The sequence below is a fragment of the Salmo trutta genome, chromosome 32 (assembly GCF_901001165.1).
Source record: "Salmo trutta chromosome 32, fSalTru1.1, whole genome shotgun sequence".
Classification (NCBI taxonomy): Eukaryota; Metazoa; Chordata; class Actinopteri; order Salmoniformes; family Salmonidae; genus Salmo; species Salmo trutta.
Window position 1 is genome coordinate 21784362 of NC_042988.1, and position 23209 is coordinate 21807570.

At 45.2% G+C, this 23209-nt stretch overlaps 3 protein-coding genes and 2 long non-coding RNA genes across 9 annotated transcripts; 4 read left to right on the forward strand and 1 right to left on the reverse strand.

Moving 5' to 3' along the window:
- LOC115171419 (uncharacterized) lies at positions 1-1547 on the forward strand. Its single transcript, XR_003871188.1, has 3 exons — positions 1-705; positions 824-1058; positions 1279-1547. It is a non-coding gene; the product is annotated as an uncharacterized LOC115171419 (long non-coding RNA).
- LOC115171417 (serine/arginine-rich splicing factor 2) lies at positions 1548-4699 on the reverse strand. Of its 5 annotated transcripts, XR_003871187.1 has the most exons (5): positions 4074-4462; positions 3456-3750; positions 2817-2958; positions 2267-2333; positions 1548-1868 (listed from the first exon to the last, which is right to left on the reverse strand). XR_003871187.1 is itself a non-coding variant. In XM_029728217.1 (3 exons), exons 1-2 carry the CDS (start codon positions 4460-4462, stop codon positions 3471-3473), a joined length of 639 nt encoding a protein of 212 aa, XP_029584077.1. In that variant the 5' UTR covers positions 4463-4699; the 3' UTR covers positions 1548-2333; positions 3456-3470. The 5 variants fall into 5 exon arrangements, 2 of the variants coding, with proteins under 2 accessions (XP_029584077.1, XP_029584076.1); XR_003871186.1 differs by lacking the exon at positions 2817-2958; XR_003871185.1 differs by having other exon boundaries at positions 1548-2333.
- A 274-nt stretch (positions 4700-4973) lies between these two features.
- Positions 4974-10720, forward strand: LOC115171415 (UNC93-like protein MFSD11). The gene is made up of 14 exons (XM_029728214.1): positions 4974-5178; positions 5360-5534; positions 5648-5703; positions 6151-6258; positions 6419-6498; positions 6603-6699; positions 6818-6876; positions 7158-7317; positions 7622-7662; positions 7760-7825; positions 8013-8138; positions 8289-8463; positions 8735-8870; positions 9063-10720. Exons 2-14 carry the CDS (start codon positions 5439-5441, stop codon positions 9222-9224), a joined length of 1362 nt encoding a protein of 453 aa, XP_029584074.1. The 5' UTR covers positions 4974-5178; positions 5360-5438; the 3' UTR covers positions 9225-10720.
- A 4606-nt stretch (positions 10721-15326) lies between these two features.
- Positions 15327-16133, forward strand: LOC115170623 (uncharacterized). Its single transcript, XR_003871074.1, has 3 exons — positions 15327-15390; positions 15789-15869; positions 16025-16133. It is a non-coding gene; the product is annotated as an uncharacterized LOC115170623 (long non-coding RNA).
- A 2170-nt stretch (positions 16134-18303) lies between these two features.
- LOC115170689 (glutamine-rich protein 2-like) lies at positions 18304-23165 on the forward strand. Its single transcript, XM_029726930.1, is given in 11 exon segments — positions 18304-18564; positions 18811-18933; positions 19055-19129; positions 19947-20012; positions 20145-20160; positions 20162-20246; positions 20473-20697; positions 20880-21102; positions 21305-21416; positions 22596-22715; positions 22939-23165. Coding segments are annotated over 11 exon segments (1392 nt in total). The 3' UTR covers positions 23025-23165.
- Positions 23166-23209: the final 44 nt, after the last annotated feature.

Sequence of the window (23209 nt, forward strand, 5' to 3'; positions counted from 1 at the left end):
AGGGGTCCCTACAATTTGAAACCCGCCCACCCAGAGAGCCGTAGGAAGCTCGTTGGCCACATACAAGAGCGAGTCATACATTCGAGAAAACCGATTGGATAAAATGTTGAATACGCCTTCCCACCAGTCATTAGCACATGTCATTGGCTGTATACGTTCTAAGTTTTCCCCGTCCTTCAGACATTCGCAAGCATGTCTGCTTTTTATTAGAGACGGGTTTTATGATAGTAAATTAATTCAGTGGTAATACAATACGTTTACTAACTCTCACAATTGGGATGTTAAATGGAAAACAAAGCAACTGAGATGTCCAACAAAGTGCAGAAATCGTTCACATTCGAAGAATACGAGGACCCAAAGCAATCACTGAATGTTTCCATTCCTGAGGTTCTTGCGCACTTTCAAATCTACACTTTTGCCATTTGGAACTAGCGAGGTTTCTGTAAATAATATTGTTCGCCTACAACTGCATTGTGGTAATTGGCCCTGAAGCCTGCCGAGTTCCTTGGAGATGAGTACAGAAGATATGCCAGGCACTTTTCTGAATCAATGGAAGTTGACATTCATCATGAACTGTAATCATGTCGTTTCTCCCCTCTGTACTTGGTCCTTGATCCACAATACGGGATGCATGTATGGCCCTGTGCAGTGGTATTAGCACAATGTGTGGACACAGGGAAGAGCTGATGCACAAAAGTGCTAGAGGTAATTTACTGAACCAAACAAATTCACGTCTACTACAATTAACTTATTTACCATGTAAATGTGTAACCTGTTTCTAAAACAAACTATTGACTCAGAATGCACTGCTGTTTGTTCACAGCTTGGGGCTGGCGTGAGTTTACCTGGTGTGGTGGCAGCAAAGTGTGGGGTACAAGTGATCTTGTAAGACAGTGCAGAACTTCCACTGTGTCTGGGGAACTGTAGGTGCACCTGTGAAGTGAATGAACTGCCCAATGTGCTTGTGGTGGGTATTACCTGGGGAGAAGTCTCCCTAGACCTTCTGCTCCTCCCTTCATTAGACATCTTGGGATCAGATGTTTTCTATGAGCCTGAAGGTGAGTTCAGACTGACCGGCTAGTTAGGAAAAATGAGCAGATCAGTTGTTACAGATCTGACTGATTTTACAACTTTCAGATTTTGAAAAATGTCCTGGTGACAATCTCCTTCCTCTTGAGGAAAAACCCTTACCAAGAGATGCCATGCCTTTCAGGACCAGTCCATGGCTATTAGCCATGGTCAAGTGAACATTACTCATTTTCTTTGTCTTCATTTCAGTGCCCACTGGTCCATAGAGGCATTGCTGCACAAATGGAACTTGAAGTGTCTCAACATTCCACTGGAGAAATTCCATGCCAACAAAGATCAACACTTCCTGGAAGCCATACTGTACAAATGATAACAGGACAAGCAAAGCTGTCAGCAAGGCACAGTCAGTTACCAAATAGTCAAGACCCAATACAAGATCAATGGTTCAAAACACAATGCATTATGAAATAGTTTAAGTTGTGTAATGTTAAAGTTTTAGAATAAATTGATAACCCAAATGTCTTAAACAATTTTTATTAGCTTTCACATTGGACACCTATACAGAATCTTGCGAGGGGGAAAAGGAATGCACAAAGGGCAAGACAGAATGCATTAAACAAAATTAGCACACCATACTTAGTGCTCTGAATTAGAAAACATTTTAACTTGTTGAAAGACAGGCATTCTACCGATGGTGAATTTGTAGCAGCTATTTAAGTTGGCCACCATCACAGCATTGTAGCCACAGGGGCATTCCGGAGAACACTGGAAACAGCCAAGCACTGCAACACGGCACCTTAACAGCTAACCAGCAATACTCAACTGCTACACAACTGCGCCTAGTGCACAAAAAATACAGGAGAGAAGATTAGAGTCACAATGAAATTAAACAAAGCTACATAGCAAAGTTGACCTGCAAGTAAATCTGTGCCTGTCTCTTCATACTTATTCTAAAAGCCCTAGCCATTTGAACTTCAGTAATGGCCTTCATGAAACCCAAAATAACAGCTGTAAAAGCTAGGCCATCAAATCTTCACTATGACAGTTTTAGATAACAAAAATAGCCATAAAGTCCAACAAATTGAAATCCCAGCAGTTTTAGCCCCTCTACCTCAGAAGCACATTAAGTATAGTTTATTTTTTTGTTAAACATTGCACAAAGACAGACAAGCAGTCTGGGTGAATGAAAAAAAAAGAAAATACACCAAAAGCCTTCAGATCAAGATACAATAATAACCTTTTACACAGAAATTGTATGGACAGGGTCCTCAGTCTGAAGTATGACGTCCTCATTGGCATCTCATCTGAAAAATGTTTGAAAGACAAGGATGTAAGAAACGTGTGTTGGAAAACAATTAACTCAATTTTGTTTGCAACCTCTAGTAAAGAAGTGGTGACGACTTGTTAACTTTACCACCCCTCCCTTCAGATAGACATGGAGACACCTCCAGGCCATATGTATGGTATAATTAGCCGGCAATGTAATGCCAACTTCATGTGCATAGCACATTTCCCCCATATTAGTAGGAAACTAGTCTACATTTGAAAGAAAGCGCCAAATCAAAAGCTATGCAAACCCATTTCTGATGGGTGAAATTTTTTGGTTCAAGGAAGGAACCAAACGTCAAGAGACGCCCGGGCTTCACAAAAATGAGAAATCTTGTCATGAGAAACCAGAGTCAGACAAACCTTGGTTCCCTCCTGAGCACAAGTCTTTGCCCCCAAAAAGCAGAGAGCATGACCTGGAGGACAATGCAAGGCTTCTGTCCATTGTCCTGCAGACGTACCTCAACACCACCCCAACACTGACTGCAACCGGCCTGCTCCATAGCAACCCCCACAGCAGCAGGTGCCCGGACAGCTCACACACCCAGCTCACTAACTGCTCATACTGCCTCAAACTCCTCTTTTGCAAACAGGATTCCGCAGCTTGGAGGAGAGAATTCCAGATTTTTTTTATGAACATTTTATTTTTACGGTAAAAATGTATTCTTTAATGCCACATATGTACAATGCAAGAATGGACCTAAATTTCCTCTACACTGATAATGAACTGGAACATTGGGCAGGACAGAACTAAATTGTTACAAAGGAATAGTCCCCAAAATCCATCAAATGTGGGTTTAAGGAAACCACCATATGGGAGTTTTCCATTCCTCTTTGCCATGCCCAGTGTTACAGTAATACGCATAACCACTTTGAGGTGGAAAAAGTTCACATTGTCAAGACATCCCACAGCCAACCCCCTTCTATTCAACCACAGATAACCATGGAAAAGGGAGACTTAGTGCAAATCCATCCCACACATAATATCCCCACATCACCCTCCCTATGCTATTCATTCAATCTAGTGTAACGCTAGACTTCACCTCAAACAATTTACAAAAAGGTAGTGTTAAGGTCCCATCTTCTTGTCCAACACTTACCATTTTGTCAGTCATCTATGGGGTTTCAGCACCATTCTCCCCAGGTGACTTGGGCTGGCTCTTGGATCTTGATCTTGAGGCTCTTTCAGCAGGGGTGTGGCTCCTGGAACGGGACTTTGACTTAGGAGACTTGGATCTGGAGCGGGACCTGGACGGGGACTTGGCCTTGTCTCTCTTAGGGGAGCGAGACTTGGAGCGAGAGTAGGAACGAGACCTTGATCTGCTGTTGCGGGAGCGGCTGCGGGAACGAGATCGGCTTCTGCTCCGGGATCTGCTGCGTCTCCGACGCCTCGGACTGGGGGGGGGGGGGGGGGAGAAACGAGAGTAAGTTCGTTGTGTCGAGTTATCGCCCATCTAAAACAGTTGTAAACGTAAGGCGACAACACCCTCAAAACGCTGCTAAGTCAACAGGTCAATGAACCATGCATGTAATGGTGGCTGATTGCCGCTACATAATCGAAACAAGGGCCATAAGGTACCGTTACAACATGCAAGTTCCATACGGCATAACATACATCACGTTGGTTAATTCAATAATTATCACATAGCTACTAATGAAAAAGCGACCCAATCGAAGGAGAGCTAGAGCAACTACTTAACCATGTGCTCAGCTCTTACCTCCTACTTCGTCGGCCATCACCCCCGTACCTCCGGGGAGCACCTCCACGCCGACGGTCACCACGATCTCCACGGTCACCACCGCCTCCATGATGAGAATCTGGGGGACGTCCGTAACGGGCCATCTGGACTCTCAGCTCGCGTCCGTCCAGCACGGCACCATCCATTGCGTCCATCGCATCCTCTGCGTCCCGCTTGTCATGGAACCGCACAAAGGAGAACCCTCTGCTCTCTTTCGTATAACGATCTCGGGGGATGTAAACATCTCCTACCCTACCATACTTTTCAAAGACACGGCGAAGGGTCTCAGGTGAGGTTCGGTAAGTCAGATTATCCACTTTAAGAGAAGTCATGCCCTCAACATCGGGCGGGGGCCTACCATAACTCATGTTGCAGATAGCGCCTTAGTTAGCCTAGCTAACAAACACGCAACGTTACTACCAGAAAATGTGGGTGAAAGGTCAACACCCGCTTAAAGTTATTGATTAAAATTATCGTACTTAAACAGCCTGCTCGCAATATGTCGAGTTTTCCTTAAAAAAACGCAATATAGCTTTCCAAATTTATGACGATTTCCTTAGCACCGACCATTTGTTAGAACGAGGTGTTGTCCCTTGCTCCTCCTCGTTGAATGAGGTTGATGAGTAACGCTGCTGCGTATTTATTTGGAGGGAAAAGCAACACATCTTCAAATTACACATTTTAAAATCATAATTCAATGCACCAAAAAATATTAGATTATATACAAATAACTCGGAGGGGACACAAATGAAAAATACTTTCAATTTAGTAATGTTTTTATTTTTTGACCCGGAAAGGAGATTGACGTCAGACTATAGCAAGTAAACTCAGTTTCCCAGTGGGCTTTGGGTTGTACGCCTTGAAATGTCAGCTGACTATCTCACATGACGAACAGTTTTGGTCACTCACTGTGAAAAATATTCAAGACCATTTTTAAGCTAGACGGGAGAGAAGGGTCGTAGCCCACATTATTGTTGGATTCTTTCTAGGATTTGAGTCCATCTGGAATCTCCACAAGTCGTTATTGGTTTGCTAACTATGTAGCTTGCACAAACAAGGACTATACAGTGCAGCACCCGACTCGGTAAATTGTTCTCTTTTCAAGTGGCTAAACAGACAAAAGCAAGGAAATACTTACTATAGTGATTATTTGGTAGCAGATCTACCTAGATATGTAATGTCTTGACAATAGCTCATATTCATAGCATAGCATCCTTTCTACAGTTTTGTCACCAAGATTGTTTTGATTCTGTTTTTTTCCCCAGATGAGCTGTGGACCCCTTCAGAGGTTTTTTAACTAACCCATTTCGTCAAGTAATATTACAGTGACACCCTGCAGCAAGCATGGGTCCAGAGGGAAAGACACTATTGAACATCATAATCCTGGGGTTTGGATTTATGTTCATGTTCACTGCTTTCCAAACATGCGGCAATATAGAGGTATGGTTGAACTGACAAATGATACATACAAATTCAAGCCATACAACTGTAGGGAACCTACAGGGGAAGTTAATATTGATGGTGTCAATTGTTTATGTCTCATGCTTTTTCAGCAAACTGTGATCAAGAGTTTCAACAGCACTGAATTCCATGGGAGTGGATACACAAGGTAATTCATTGTGATGCTGAAATAGTGTGACTTTGACCTATGCGGCTCCTATGGTATAGATTAGAACTGCTGGAAAATTGTAATCCTGTCTCTCTTTCTCAAAGAGGTCTCCAAAGGTAAGTAATTGAATCTGCCCAGTTTAGGCAACAAAGTTGACTTTCAGTTCTCTACAATATCCCAGTTTCCTGAGGTATTTTGTAAATAACATGCATATGACTGTGGTGATGTAGGGCCTCGTCTGTGATTTAATTGCTGCTGTTGGCCTTTATGGACATCTTAATGACACCACCCGTGGCAGCCAAACACCAGGCTTTTTTTTATTCAAACACATCCTTATTGAATAAAATGCCTGCACTTGTAGCCATGTTGCTAACATTTTCTATGAATTATTATATTACAATATTACATTGGTGCATTTTTTTTTTTTACGCGTGTCTTTACATGTAGCATGGCCATCATCTATGGAGTTTTCTCTGCATCCAACCTGATTGCTCCCTCAGTAGTGGCTGTTATAGGCCCCCAGTTGTCCATGTTCTTTAGTGGACTAGTATACAGGTGAGCACACTCTTTTGACCTTTCTATAAATCAACCCACTGTAGCCTATACCTGTTTACAGAACTGCTTATTTATCTATTCTCCCTGAGTGTGCATAAAGAACTTGTTTTCATTAGCTTATTTGTGATGTTAACACTGTCCAATGTTTTATTTCCATCAGTGGATACATTGCAATGTTCATCCACCCCTACACTTGGAGCTTCTACACGGCGTCTGTAGTTGTTGGAATAGCGGCTGCAAGTAAGAAGACTGTTATTCTTACTTGAGAATTAACGACTTGTATTTCCTATCAACACATAACCCTCTTTCTTTTCTCTTTCAATCTCTTTCCATCTGTGGCCTAGTATTGTGGACAGCTCAGGGGAACCTACTCACCATCAACTCTACAGATGCCACCATCGGCAGGAACAGTGGTATTTTCTGGGCCTTGCTACAGTTCAGGTACTTCTTCTTAACAGCATAACTGTATTGATTGCATCACTGTTTACCACAGCTTTTTTACTCTGGTACTGAATCCATGGTTTTGGACTGCCTAACATGTATCTATCCCATTTTGCAGCTTATTCTTTGGAAACATGTATATTTATTTTGCCTGGCATGGCCATGTTCACATATCAGGTATGTCATCAGTTTTGGTTAACTTTTTACTATAACAATGTAGATATCTTTTGAATGTATTCTACTTAGATTCATGAGTCCTTTCCCCTTTTCTTTTTATAGTATCTAGCATTCCTTAAGTTTCCTTGACACAATGAGGAAATCTCATTTTGGCCATAAGTTGCTGACGCGTGCTGTGTGTGTGTGTGTGTGTGTGTGTGTGTGTGTGTGTGTGTGTGTGTGTGTGTGTGTGTGTGTGTGTGTGTGTGTGTGTGTGTGTGTGTGTGTGTGTGTGTGTATAGACAAGGATCGCCAGACGGTTTTCATCTCTCTCACGGTCATCAGCCTGGTGGGCAGCTTTCTGTTCTTCCTGATCCAGAAGCCGGAGCCTGAGGCCACACCCTCCGAGGCGTCTGAGTCACTGCTGCAGACTGAGTCCACAGAGAGCGCCTCTATCGTTGTGTGAGTGCAGTCTGCAGACAGGCTGGGATGGAAAACATGGTCTAGGTCTAACGTTAGAGTAAACTAGCACAATAACATTTTTCCTTATCTACCCTTTTATTGACCATGTTGTCATGCATACATACACATGTCAAATATTTATATACTAATAGATATGCCATACAAATGTTGTTTGTGCATTCTGTACCTGCTGTTGTATGTAAGGGCCTTTGTATTCCTCCATAGGCCTGGGTTGAAGCTGGATAATCCTTTATGTCTGGAAAGGCTGTACTTAAGTTTATTTATGGATTTCTCTTCCTTGCAGAGCGACTCCAGGTCTCGGTTCCCAGGCTCTGGATGCTTTCAGTGAGTCAGAGTTCATTGGTTGCTTCTTACTTCAATCTGTCATGTCAGCAACAAAGGCCCAGAGCTCAGCTGACTGATATGTGCCCTCTTCTTACAGAGAAAGCGTTGCAGTTGTCTGTCACTAAAGAGATGCTACTGCTGAGTATCTCCATAGCATACACAGGTGGGCAAATTCATTCCAATTAATTCCGTAAAGAAAATGTTTTGGGCTATTTTCAATATGAGGAACTTCTTTCAGTGGATGCTAGTATAGAAATATAAACGGATGCATATTCAATTGACATTGAGTAAGTTTGAATGCGTAACCATAGGTTCTATGTGCATAACTCTTGCTCCTTCTCCACCTTCAGGCTTAGAGTTGACATTTTACAGCGGGGTATACGGGACATGTATAGGAGCCATGACTCAATTTGGGGACGATGCTAAGAGTCTGATCGGGCTCTCTGGAATTTTCATTGGCCTGGGAGAGATCCTGGGTGAGTCAAAGTCATTTTTTTATCTTCAGTGCTGTTTCAGATCACATGATACACGTGAGGTTTGGAAAGCAGATAAACTGGTTGACAGGAAGGGACTGATGATTCGAGGAAGTCAACGCTTCTGTTTTTGCTGTGTCTCTGTTTGTCCAGGAGGGGGCGTGTTTGGGATGCTGAACAAGTGCAACCGGTTTGGGAGGAACCCGGTCGTGCTGCTGGGGCTGATCACTCACTTCATGGCCTTTTACCTGATCTTCTTGAACATCGCCAGTGATGCCCCTATTGCCCCAGAAGAGGGCACACACCTGCAGGCATACATCACCCCCAGGTACACAGCAGGGCTTACTCAGTTGGCCCATAAAACAATGACCATAGATTACTATTACAACAATTATGTGTACTTTGCACAAGAATACAGCAGGTCAGGACATGAGCATTATGTTAAGTGTAGCAGTTGTGCATAATTGCATTTGAACTCTATCAGGTTACTGCAGATTGTATAAGGTTTCATGTCTGTATAAACCTGGGATGTTGTCTGTTCAGTGTTGAGGTGGCGTGGCGTTGCCTTAATTGCTTAACCTGTTGTGTTGTTTGTTCAGTGTTGAGGTGGCTCTGCTGTGCAGCTTCCTGCTGGGCCTGGGGGACAGCTGCTTCAACACCCAACTGCTGAGCATTGTGGGATTCATGTTCCGGGAGGACAGCGCTCCTGCCTTTGCCGTTTTCAAGTTTGTCCAGGTACATTGATATCTGTTAGGCCTACACACACGATATGGATTGCTATCTATGGTGATAATGTATTACTCTGAATGATTTGAAGAAATATAACATTGAACTATTTGCTTGGTATATCCCTTGATGATTCCCCATACTTGCTAACCACAGTTGCTGTATTACAGTGGTGTAACTTGGTGCTCTTGTCCTCCACAGTCCATCACTGCAGCCCTGGCCTTCTTCTACAGTAACTATCTCCTGCTGCACTGGCAGCTGCTCATCATGGTTGTGGTGGGCTTCCTGGGCACGCTATCCTTCTTCGTGGCTGAGTGGGTGGTGGTCTCCAGCCGACGGGACACTGACTATGACAGCATATGACAACCAATGGGAGGAGGGGGTCACGGTGAGAGGAGCTATTCACAGCTGGACGGGTCATCCGGGGAAGAGTCGGTGTAAAACCTTCCTATCAACCTAGCTATCATTTGGAATTCTTCAACTGACAGTTTGACTGGCCCACCTCAGCCCCAATAAGCAGAGACTGTAGTAACGCTGTTTTAGCACAGTCATTCACAGCTCTATTGATTCCAATAAGCAGTGACTAGTAACACTGTTTTAGCACAGTCATTCACAGCTCTATTGATTCCAATAAGCAGTGACTAGTAACACTGTTTTAGCACAGTCATTCACAGCTCTATTGATTCCAATAAGCAGTGACTAGTAACACTGTTTTAGCACAGTCATTCACAGCTCTTTTGATTTTTGCCTTTCAAGTGGAAGATACACTTAAATACTGTATATTTTACTTGGAGTGAATCAGATGTGCACAGAGGAGCCTTTATTTTCATGTTCAATGTCGTTCACTGTGCTTCTGTCTTCATGTAGATGTTCAGCTGGTTGGTTTCAATGTGCAGTAGTCATTGACTAAGGTTTGGCTAGACTGCTATTCCTACCAAGGTTTCCAGTCTCAACATGAATGTTATTATACTACTTCAATTTGATAGAAGAAGAAAACGTAGTACAGTAAATTCTTGATAAGCGCACATTGGATATGTACAAACTCTGTTTACATGCAGTACAGTTTATCAGTTCAAATTCAAATACACTTTTCACTTCTGCATGCTCAGATTTAGTATACACATTTAGAACACTCCCAAGCCATTGCATTTATCAGGACTACACTGCATCTAGATTTCTTGTAAGATGGCATTTGTCATAAAGGGAGAAATTATCAAGACCAATATACACTAGCTTATTGCAATTTATATTATTTTTGTTATAGTGATATCTGTACGAAATTGTTGAACAATGCTCTAAATGTTATTTCTTTGTCAATATTTGCATCACACTTTCAGAGTATCTGTAGTATGCCATAGGTTTTGTCAAAAGTGGGATCGAAAAGGCCATAGATAGTGTATTGAGGATGATGGCATGGCTGTTGGATGAATGGTGAATTACAAAATGTAGACCATAATTTTTATGTCTAAACTGCTCTAGGTTATATTGCTCTGTTAAAATGTCACATTGAAGAACTCTTGAGCTTATGAGTTTATAAGGCTATGGTTTTATTTAGAACTCACATTGAAACATTGGCCTTTGCACTCTGCAAACATCAAGCATTTTTTGTTCTACATTTTCATCGTGCAATTTCGATTGAGGTCACAAACTATTTACAGTGTTTGTGTTCCTCCTTGCCAAAAATGTATAGTCTAATTCATGAATCATTTCATTCATTGTGTGGATTGCTTAATGTAGAGTTCAGTTCTGTGGCATATGAAAACTGAGTTTGAAGATTGTTCCGAGCCAGAGCTATTGGATGTGAGGCAATCAATAGGATTTTGAGGGAATAAACTATGTCTTTTGGATTATGAACTAGATTTTATACTTGAATGTAGTTACTTAGAAAGGCACCAGGATATGCACGCTTGTTTTTTACATTTTTATTATTATAAAAATATAAATATTTTGAGCCTTTTTTCGTGTCTGTATGCTCCTTTTTGCATACCTGGGGTGAGAACAGGTGATGCTTTGCATACTTTCTCAACAACACAACCCTTGTCCTACCTGATGAGGATTTGATGCCCGCCTCTGCCTTGATGCAATTATTGTGTAATGGAAGGAGGCTACATCCAATCACAAAAGAGAACTGTACTCACTGTCATTGTTACGTCCAATACGGTTCTATGGTAGGCGTGAGAGATTAGAACCAAATTGAAACAATTTCTAAAACAAGGTTAGAAATGGCATTGGAGTAAGAAACAACCGAGATTGAGTAGCAACGAAAAGGTGTTGAAAAGTAACTGTGTAGGGAATATTTAATTCTAATTTACAGACAATTTCTATTTAGTACAGAAGAATCAGAGTATTTTTTTCTATCATTTTACATTTCAAATTTTTTTGCGTTCGATCCTGTCTTTTTTTTAAATCTCATGTTATTTAATTGAATCATTCTGGCGTTGAATTTTTACAAAAAAAGATGTCAATATTGGAAGAAGATATATCTTTCATGTCCCTCGTAAATACTTTTTAATAACATTAACTCAAAAGTAGTGTGAGACAAAATGTCAGCTGACATTAGTTTGTTCGATTTGGTGAACCTGTCGATCGGGACACCTGAAGTTGGAGCTGTCAACTTCAATGCATTGCATACCCTCCTCCACGCTATCCTGGGACACCTGAAAATCCAAAATGTGACCACCGGCTGGAGAGAGCAGGATGCCCCGCCACAGGAGCCCCATGGCCCACATCTGACCAAGTCCTCTAGCCCGTACCATCACATGGAAGACAAACTTCGGCAGATAGAGAGACAGATGGCCGCGCTGGAGAAGCTTCCTAGCGGTACAGATCTTCTGAGCCGCACTGCCTCAACCACAACACCGGTCAACGACTTGTGGCAACTGATGCAGCTCCGCCGCAAGGTTCAGGCGAGTGAGGACGGCGTGTCCAAGGTGAGAAAGGCTCTTCCTCAAAATGTAATTCTTAAAATCACACTGTCATCCCTGAGTTATAATTGTATTATAAATTGAAATAATGTCATGCGAGGACAGGTGAAAGTTGAACACTGCTGCTGTGGCAGTGCTGCCTCCCTTGATCAACAGTCAAAACTGTGTTGAAACTTTGATTTGTCTGTGATGCACAATTTTGCTTGTCGTAAGATAGGCCCCAAATCATTTTTGGGAATCTGTCCCAAAACATAATTTTGTGGTCAAAGAAAAATGGCCGTAACGGTCAAGAAATAGGATTACATTACAGTTTCGCTGGGTATTCTAGACTAGACATCCATCTTGTGACAGATGTTAGAGTCTGAGGTTTATTTATTGACCCTTATTTTACCAGGTAAATTGACTGAGAACATATTCTCTTACAGCAACGACATGGGGAAGAGTTATTGTTGGGTGGAGAAGGGACGAATGAGCCAATTGGAAGCTAGGGATGATTAGGTGGCCAAGATGGTATGAGGGCCAGATTGGGAATTTAGCCACAACACCGGGGTTAACACCCTTACTCATACGATAAGTGCCAAGGGATCTTTAGTGACCACATAGTTAGGACACTGAAAGACAGCTCTGGGGCACTGGAATCTCCTCAGAACAGAGGGAAGAGTGCCACCTAGAGGCCTTGCAGCAGCATTCTGTCTCACATTCAGGTACCGACCAGGACCAACTACATTGTTTCTGAGGCAAGCCAGCAGTAGAATGCAGGGGAATATGCTGCTGGCAAGTAATTCACCCCCTCTTATCTGTATTAAGTCCTGGAGTGCTTGCTCATCAAAGCGCTGTCCCGCAGCTGGGGGCCTGTCTGTGTGGTGAATGGTGAGCATTTCAGAACACTCAACACTGGATAAGGATATTGATGACAGAGCACAGTACAATAGGTGATGGGCACCACACTGTCTTCTCAAATGACCTCGCTGTGTCTCTGTTCCAGTTTCCAAAGGAAAGGCCACTCCCCAAAGAGAAGCACCACTCCTGTGTATGCTGTGTATGCTGTGGAACAAAATGAATAGCTGAGTAGTACAGATCACTAGGGGAGGCTGCTGAGAGGGGACGGCTCATTGTAATGGCTGGAATGGAATTAATGGAACGGAGTCAAACGTGGTTTCCATATGTTTGATGGGTTTGAAACCATTCCACCTATTCAGCTCCAGCCATTACCACAAGCCCGTCCTCCCCAATTAAGGTGCCACCAACCTCCTGGGGTGTACACAATTTAGAATCAGTGTCGGTCCAGTACTTCATACCACACTCTGAACTGTATCTCTGCTGTTATCTGAAATGAGTTTGAAATATGGACACTGATAGAGACATGACAGTCTGTGTAAATAAAGCAAGTAGGAAGATGAAAGATTGCACAGGGCTCTTCACTGATGTTGCCCAGACCTGCCCAGTTAACACTCAGGTGATATGAGGGAGGGACAGCCAGTGGGTACAGGCAAAGATGCCTCTGAAAATCCTCTGAATCATTCTGAATCATTCATGTAGCCTCGCTGGCCCTGTCTGGCCTTCTCTGGTCCTGTCTGCCATATCCCTGAAGACCCCACTAAGACACAATATCCATCAGTTTCTGCCTCACAACTCCTAGCAGCATATTGTATTTCCCGCATACAGGCCCTTAGCCAGGGTCTCTTTCTTCTTAACCCATGGCAGAGGTTATCAGGGGATTGTTGTGGTTGATAAAGGTGTGCTCCGATGTGACCCCACAGGGTACATGTCCTGGATCTGAGAGGGTAGCAAAAAGTCTGCCTGAGTGGCGCTCTGTGTTAACAGTGGCGTGGAAGGATTCCAGGCCACCGGCCATCTTAGTCAGAGCCAGTTAATGGCTGACTAAAGAGTAACAGGGAGGTAGAGCGGATCTTCCCAATCGCAAATAACTTCCTTGTCGTTGGGACAGTAAAAGTCAGTGTACTTATATTATGTTAGTTACTAATTTCCTACCCCTTGTACTGGAGTTTTGCTTGTTGTCAGAAGGGGCTTGTATTTATGTTGTCCTGTCTGTTACCATTTGCAACAGACTTGTGGATGATGCTGACCCAGATGTTGTGGCAGAAACAGGAAGGAGGTTGGGCACTCTGTCCAAACAACATCCTCACAGACAAACAGACAGAGTACTAGGGACATTGTGTCTGAGGAAGATACAGTTGGGGACGTCCCCTGGTTAGGGAGCCCAGCTCCTTTGAGGGAATAGGACGATGCATACATTTTGCCTACTGATGTAGGCAATTATCATCATTTCCTGTGAACTCAATATGTCCAATCAACCTCACGAGGAGCTTTTAAAGTGTCATAGAAATCGCATAGGAAATGAACCATACCCTGGACCCACTCATCAAAATGTGACGAATACAGTTGATTGTCTCTCTGTTTGTCATTAGGAGTTGGGTTGGTTGCCAGGTTAGAATATTCTAGTGTATGTCCTGCTTACAAGATTTGATCATGTTTTGCCTAATCTCATGTCTCTGAGATGCTTGAGGTGATCAATGAAAAGGTGGTCTCCTCCAGAAATTCCATACACGCAGGTCATATATCACTTCCACGTTTACAGCTCACTTAACAACCTATTAGTTATTCAGCCAATTGTTTGACGGCCTGTGCAGCTCAGTGGGGTCGCTATGCGTCATTTCATGTCTGGGTGCATTAGAAAAACCCACCGGAACTCTGGTCAATACGTTCAAAGCCACCTGTTTCAACTTTGCTTAGTAAACACAAGCTATTTCTAATTTGCAACACCCAGAGCAAATGTGTGGGTTTACTCTGTCAACAAGGCCTCAGCTGTGTTAGAGAGTGGAGTGGTTCCATATGGGCAGGGGTTATGTACTCTGAAAAACATGGATTATCTGGAGACAGACAGGTCCTACTGCTGCTTTGTAACAGCTTGTGTATCTCATCTACTGCATATGGATGGTGGTGTCCTGGTAACCTCCCTTGGGGTGAAATGTCAACTGGATGGAGCCACGGAGAGGGGTTTTGGGATCCCTCCTAAATGAAGGGGTTTAGGATCTTCCTACTGATCTTCAAAGGAAGTAGCCAGGGGAATAGTCACACATATGGCTTTGGTCAGGGGGATTTCTACCATACTGAGTCCCCTGACCGCTTCAAAGTTTCACAGAGTCTTACTTTGGGAGATTAGAGAACTGGGCTGAGTCAGTTTCAAGTGTTTTGGGCATGAAGAGGCTGTGAAAAAGCTTTAGACCTAATGCAAAGAGATCACCATGCGTGTTGATTCACCCTGAATAAGGCACAGTGATGCCGAAATGTTGGAGGTTTACCCAATACATTACTGGGAGCTTATATATCGAGTGTGCGACCGTCTTTATTTCTATAGCCTACGATTCAGTCATTATAACAGAAACTGACAAAAGGTAATGATTGTGTTAAGCACGGGATCACTGACCAGTGATGTGAGGTTCTTTGAGTCCTTCGAACACACTCTGTTGTGTTTCCAGTCTATGTCGCTGATCCAGGATCTGCTGAAGGAGATCCAGGACCTGAAGGAGTCCAGAGACGACCTGAAGAAAGAGGTCAAGAGCCTCCAGAACCAACTCAACCAGGTCAGACACACATCCATACTGGCAAACCCTCATAGTGAGGTGGGATTGCAGACAGACAACATTTGGCAACCTTGCTCATCTCCCTCATGAATCTACAGTAGGGGATATACCCAGTGCTCATCACTAGGGAATCCTTCTCCATCTCACCACCCCACACAGTGGTGAAATATAGCGTCATGTAGAGCCCGATCCGCCCTGGCCCTGGTCCCCTCCCCCCATCACTCTCTGTAGGGGACATGGAGTCATACAGAGGGCAACAGCATCAAAGAGCCACAGCTTATCTCTGGCAACCTGGCCTGTCACTCACCCCAACAATAGAGTGAGGATAATAGGGATCATCCTACATATCTGTTTCCATCTGGTAGCATGATGTTGCTCTGGGTGTTTTTGGGTTCCAGCTGAATATGAGTGAGCTGGTTGACAGAATCAACGAAGTGGAACAGTACTGCCACCGACTGGACAACCTGGACTCTGCCACCGTGAGTTGGAACTGAGGAGACTACTTTCCGAGCTCAGAAATTATATACTATATTGTTAAGAGGTGACAAACAATAGTATAGTACTGTAGTAGTTAACTCTAGTAAAAAGAGGTTAATCATGACTTCCTCTCCTTCTTGTCTTCTCTCTATCACAGAAAGAGCTGCAGGACAGAGTTGGGCGTTACCCAGACCCAGACGAGCTCATCCAGTGTGTGACCTGGGACATCATGCAGACCACCTTGGTTAGCGAGCAACAGAATCTGCAAAAGGCATGTCTTATGTCTTGCTTGAAAGAGCGAGATTCCTTTATCAAGCATTCATATACAAGACATAGGAATAGACATTAGCTTTGTGTTGATGGTAGCTATTTCTCCAATAGGAAATCAGGCACTCAGTCGCTGTCCCCACATCAGTTGTCATGACCACCATGACTCCTTTCAGCACCTCTGCCAATGCCAACACTGGAGCTGCTGCCTTCACTCCTGGCACTGTCACTGTCAGCCAGCATGAGGGGGCGCTGCCCCAGCAGTCCCTCTCTGATGGAGCTGCTGCCTTCACTCCTGTTACTGTCACTGCCAGCCAGCATGGGGGGGCGCTGCCCCAGCAGTCCCTCTCTGATGGAGCTGCTGCCTTCACTCCTGGCACAGTCACTGTCAGCCAGCATGGGGGGGCGCTGCCCCAGCAGTCCCTCTCTGATGGAGCTGCTGCCTTCACTCCTGGCACAGTCACTGTCAGCCAGCATGGGGGGGCGCTGCCCCAGCAGTCCCTCTCTGATGGAGCTGCTGCCTTCACTCCTGGCACAGTCACTGTCAGCCAGCATGGGGGGGCACTGCCCCTGTAGTCCCTCTCTGATGGAGCTGCTGCCTTCACTCCTGGCACTGTTACTGTCAGCCAGCATGGGGGGGGCGCTGCCCCAGCAGTCCCTCTCTGATGGAGCTGCTGCCTTCACTCCTGTTACTGTCACTGTCAGCCAGCATGGGGGGGCGCTGCCCCAGCAGTCCCTCTCTGATGGAGCTGCTGCCTTCACTCCTGTTACTGTCACTGTCAGCCAGCATGGGGGGGCGCTGCCCCTGCAGTCTCTCTCTGGCCCTGAGGGACGTGGGCAGGCTCAGGGAGAGACACAACACCCTGGAGACCAGAGTAGAGCTGCTGGAAGCAGGCAAGGCCGACCAGGCCCAGCTCCAGCACCTCCGGGAGCTCCTCACTGACATGGGTAAGATAACAATGTGGAGATTGGATAGTGCATGGCTATTCTATGTTTTCTTTTACTGAATGATGTCTTTTGTGTGGGATGACCATTTTTGTCCTGAATGTGTAGGTGACAGGGATGTGCCAGACAAACTGTTGGATGAACTGAATCATCTGAGAGTTCTGGTCGACAGCCTGATGGGTGACAGAGCCAAGGTGAGCGAGGAAGATGTACGCACGCACGCACACGCACACGCACACACACACACACACACACATTGTTGATGGCCCCATGTCCCTGTCGTAGCTGGGAGAACTGGAGCAGCTGATTCTGAACATAGGGACAGTTCAGGGCTCAGAGGGAGGCTCAGAAACAGGGTCAGACAGTGAGGACTTCTCTGACTCTCCTAATCAAGGACAGCTCAGACTGCAGATATTATACCTCAGGTAAACAACGACACAGGAGCACACAGGAAGGCTAAATAGAAATGATAGATAGTTTATTATGGAAACTACATTTGATATCATTTGGTAGTCTAAGTAATTTGTAACACAGGAGGTTGGCGGTACCTTAATTGGGGAGAACGGGCTCGTGGTAACTACTGGAGTGGAATCAGTGGAATGGTATGAAATACATCAAACACATGGTTTCCAGGTGTTCAATGCCATTCCCTATGCTCTGTTCCGGACATTATTACGAGCCATTCTTCCCTCAGCAGTTTTATGGCCAGTTGAGATGTGGTAGTTTTCCATTGGAAGAGAGGTGGTGGCCTGCTCCTCATGGCCTGGTGCTCCTGTTCCACCACTCTGTGTTCAGGAACGCAGTGCAGAAAGTGGAGGAAGAGGTGCTACTGCTGAAGGCTGAGCAGAAGACCAAGAAAGAAAGACAGACAGCTACAGGATCAGGTTAGAAAGACAGACAGACAGACAGACAGGCAGACAGGCAGACAGGCAGACAGGCAGGCAGACAGACAGACAGGCAGGCAGACAGACAGACAGACAGACAGACAGACAGACAGACAGACAGACAGACAGACAGACAGACAGACAGACAGACAGACAGACAGACAGACAGACAGACAGACATATTCCAGTGCATATAGACATTTGAATACACTGTCAGGTCTAACACCAGAGTGTAAAACCTTCAACTGTAGAATATAGCTGAGACAGCATCATCCATAATGTAGCAGCTAGTGGCCCCTGGTGGCCCCAACATGGCCCTCACACTGCCCTCTCACCGCAGATGGACAACCTGCGAGGCATGCTGGAGGACATGATGGCGTCCTCCTCCTCGCTGCTCTCCCAGAGCCTCCAGCAGGAGCCCCAGGGGTCAAAGCAGGGCCAGGGCAGCGGTCAGGCAGGCGGGCAGCAAGGCTCCACGTGCCCCTCCTGCTCTGTAGACGTGAGCAGAAAGGTCAGCCAGCTGTTCCAGCGCTATGAGAATCTGCAGGGCCTGGTTAGCAGATTCATGAATCAGCAGGGAGGAGGCAGACCTGGAGCAGAGGTACTAAAGGCAGGGCTAGGATAGAGGATGAAACAGAATACCAAAGGGTTTTAATTAAATAATGGGTCTGTTATGTTGAACCCTGAGGGAGGGATACGTTTAGAGATGATATGTAAGGGAAGCTCTAGCAGGGCAGCAGTGTGTTAAGGGAAAGGAGTGTGTCAGTGCCAGCGCGCTCCATGGCAGTGGGGCCATGGCTGTGTATTACACATATAGAACCCTGTCTCTCTGTGTTGTTTCTGCCAGAGCTCGGAGCTGATGAATGACGTTCAGGGAGCCATCATGCAGCTGCAGGCTGAGTGTGAGAAGCTCCACAGCACAGCCAACCACCTGATTGAGGAGCACAGCCAGAAACAGGTCCACATCGACGTGAGTCTGGGAAGGAGGGCTGCAGCAGGGGGAGGCCCATAGGGGAATACGAGACGCTCCATGCTGTACTTCTATTCCAAGCCACAGAAAGAGGATTCTCAGTAATGTCTTTCTGTCACAGCATCTGTACAAGTCCATGGAAGAACTGGATGAGAAGAAAGCTGACAAAGAGCTTGTGGAGATGGAGATTGAAATCGTGAGTCTCTCACCACAACATGGCATAGTTTAGCTTTCCCTGTGTGTTATACTCAACTCACAGTTCTCACATGTTGATGTTAGTCTAGACGACCTTCCACAAGTCCATTCAAGACCATACAGTGAGGGAAAAAAGTATTTGATCCCCTGCTGATTTTGTACGTTTGCCCACTGACAAAGAAATGATCAGTCTATAATTTTAATGGTAGGTTTATTTGAACAGTGAGAGACAGAATAACAACAAAAAAATCCAGAAAAATGCATGTCAAAAATGTTATAAATTGATTAGCATTTTAATGAGGGAAATAAGTACTGGATAAGTCCAGGTTCCTCTATGGAGTTCTACATAATGATGCCTTCATTGTCTTCCTGTGTTAAGCATTCATTTTATCTCTCTATATTCTGTCTATATTTCTATGTTCTGTTTGTATACTGTTGTTTACTCACTGTGTATGTACAGTATATACTGTATTCTGTTCATAGCGCATCCTAATATACCTACTACTGTACACACTATTTTCCTTCGAAATGATATACTGTCTATACACACCACGTATTTATATTCTGGATTCTGACACATGCTCACTCAGATATATCTACTCTGGATTGTTAATTGGATTCGTTCTGTCATTTCTTGTTTGTTTGTTTGTTTGTTTGTTGATTATTTGTGTATTTGTATTGTATTTGCTAGACATTCTACTGCGCTGTTAGAGCTAGAAACAAAAGCATTTTGCTGCACCTGTTATAACACCTGCAAATCTGTGTACGCGACCAATAAAGTTTGGTTTTGATTTGTCTTTGTTACGTCCCTTTCATAGACAGCTTGTGGAAAGGTTCCACTGCATCTCCTGCGACCGCCCAGTCGATATGCTTACCCCAGGACCGTAAGTAAATTATAATAATGTCCTATTTTTATACAGTGCACACAGACATTGTGGAAATTGAAATAATAGGATTGTGGTGCTGCTTATTCACCTACCTCTCTTTCTTCTTTCTCTCTCTCCACTGGCCAACAGGCACTTGGTCACCGTGCCCTCCACTCCTGGCCTACCCTCCCACAAGTCCAACCGACCGTACACCATCTATGAGCTTGAGCAGGTTCGCCAGCACTGCAGAAGGTGAGAGCAGAGAGTCATATACTACTAGACATCTCCGTCAAACATCACAACTGAAACTCTTACTTGGCCCCATTTTAACCAGCAGAGGGTGCCAGTGTCCCAATATCCAATATACAGTGTTGTCAACTTTATCTTTCCCCCAAAGACCTAACACCCACGCTAGATCAGTCAGAAGGGTTCCATAGTTACAAGTGTCTGAACTTAGCCAGCTCTCCCTCCATCTCAGCCTGAGGCCAGGAACCAACCACAGCCACTTTGAGATGGCCAGCTCCGAAAGGGCCATGATGCAGAGGATCCACACCATGATGTGTAGGCAGATAGAGAGAGTGCAGAGCCATCTAGTTGGCCCAGAGCGCACCTACAGCCAGGGGGCTCTGAGGGAGATCGGGCCCTCCCGCTATCCACACATCCTGAGCCCGCTGCAGAGGACCAGCCAGAGTCTGCCCAAGCAGTGAGTCAGTCAGGCCAGGGTCAGGCAGGGAAGCCGGGAACACATGTATTGAAACAGGGGAAGGACCAAAAAGTTGTCCATATTGCTTTGTTATGGTTTAGAGAAGGGTCAGAGAGGCAAGGTGACCCAATTTACCTACAAACTATAAATACTGTACTGTCAGGTCTGTTTAAAACCTCTAGAAGTGTTTATCTTCCGACCTTCAACCTCCGCTCCTGTGTCCATCCTCGCGAGCGCATCCCAGAGATGGCAGACTACAGTTACCTGGCCATGTCCCGGAGCTGTGGAGGCAGCCACACCCTGACCTACCCCAACCGCCGCTACACCCGCCTGCAGCACATCAGCCACTTCATCCAGGCTGAGGAGGAGACACCGCCCGTCTCCAGCTCCCCACTGCGCATTCAGGTGAGTGAGACCAACCTCACCTACTGTGGGTTACTGTACTGACAGATAACTAAACCACTGCCAGCCCATAGGAATACACATGGCTCACGTTTGTTGAGCCATTTATACAAGTTATCATGTTGAGTACAGAGTATATTTGAGGTGTATTTGACAGTTGTTAGGTATGCAAATATTTGACCTTGTCCTTGTGCCTATTGGTCAGCCGGAGGAGGTGGACATCCTGGGATTGGACGGACATATCTACAAGGGCCGCCTGAAAACCAGATCGGTCAAGACTGTGGATGCCAGACTACCCACCATCTTTCCTAAAGACGGTACAGGGTTGAAAAGAAAATGGAATCTGGACAATTGTGAACAAAAGATAGACTACTTCATTCATGCTACTCAATTCAAGCAACTGCAGTGCAGTAAAACTATTCCCACTGATCCATTTTGTATTTTTATGCCATCGCTCCAAAAAGTCACCTAATGTTAAGTGTGACATGTCTGCATGCTGTGGGCAGCTGTCATGGTCTGGGCCTGGGAGAGAGGTGATGTCCAGACTCCAGTTCTGACAGCCCATATGGACTCCTCATTGACAGTGAAGCACAATTCTGAGGATTCACTGTCACCCCTGGGCCCAGTTACACAACGCGTCTTAAGATGATGATCACACTGTGCCTTCTGTCCAGGCCCAACTGCCCTTAGCCTGTTTCCTCTCTCTCGCTCCCTGGACAATGTGTCCAGAGTTGGCCTCGCAGTGCAGGGATGCAGAGATAAAGAGTAAAGTGGGGAGGAAGAGTGAGGGGGGACATCATGGGGAATTGGGAGGTGAAGGGTCAAGAGAGAATGGGGAGGAGACTGAAAAGTTGGGGTAGGTTGAGAAAGAAAGTGGGCTGTTTGGTTGGGAATGAGAATTTGAGGAGGGATACAGTGTTAAAGTGATGTATGATGAAGGATTAGGAACGAGGGTCTGGAGAAGGACGAGGGTCAGGAGATTTAGGGAAGGAGAGAGGAGCTTAGTTTATGGGAGGGAGTATTTTAGGAGGGTTTAAGGAAGTGAGTTAGCAATAAGAATGGGCTGCACTGGGGTTGGGGGAGGGGCTCTGGTTGGTATAGTGTTCCACACTGGAAAGAACCCAATGTTACTATGTTATAGAAGATCAGGCCTGGTGTCTGTAACAACAGACTGTAAATATAACCTGGGGTAACACTGCTTGCATTCCATCATTTCTATCTTAATATCCCTTTCATCTGTTCATACAAATCAAGCCCTGTAGGAAGAAAGAGAGAGATGTACTGTTTTATGCCTGGGATTTGGTGTTGTGATTCCCAGTAATTTATGAGACCATTGAATGAGTCAAAATAGTATTGAAAGAGTATTTTGCTCAAGACTTGGAAGAAGGTGTAAGTCTGGTATGGGCGTGTAGGTACAGTATGGCTATGGGTGTGGTGGGGTCCTGTCATTCCCATGTCAAGGCCGCGATGTGACATTGTTGTTTTAATGACAGTAGGCATGTGCAAGAGCAAAGACAAGATCATGCGCTCCCAGTTCCAGAAGCCTGGCTGCACAGAGCCGGGCTGTGTGACCCCTGTGCGATCCCAGAGTGCCAAGACCCAGCGCAGCCGCTCAGGTAGGTCAACACCAGCGGCATTACCCATTTGCAACATATAAACCAATTTCACTAACTGGAATAGTGATTACTATGGAATGGTACTGAAATAACACTCACATGGAAATAGCATTCTTCTTTGCTATTGCTGCTGTGCAGCTGTTAAGGTTGATTGTAGCAGAAACCTGAACCCTAACCCCTGACCTTTCCCCCTTGCCCCCATTCCTCCCTTTATCTCCCCCAGCCTCAGGCAGCTCTGTGCGGGACCGGCCCGTCTTCTTTAGGCTGCCTGTCCCAGGCTACCCTTCCCCAGAGCTCGTCCCATGCTGACACCACCAGCGAGCTGCTGCAGCAAGATCTGGAGCTTCACGTGGACCTGAGCCAGTCGGAAGAAGAGTCCATTATCATCCTGTAGGGGGCGATAGAGAGCCCCGCACACCTTATTTTAATAAACCGTTTACAGCAGCAGCAGGAGGGTATCCTGGTCTCCATTTTGTAATGGAGCATACAGATGT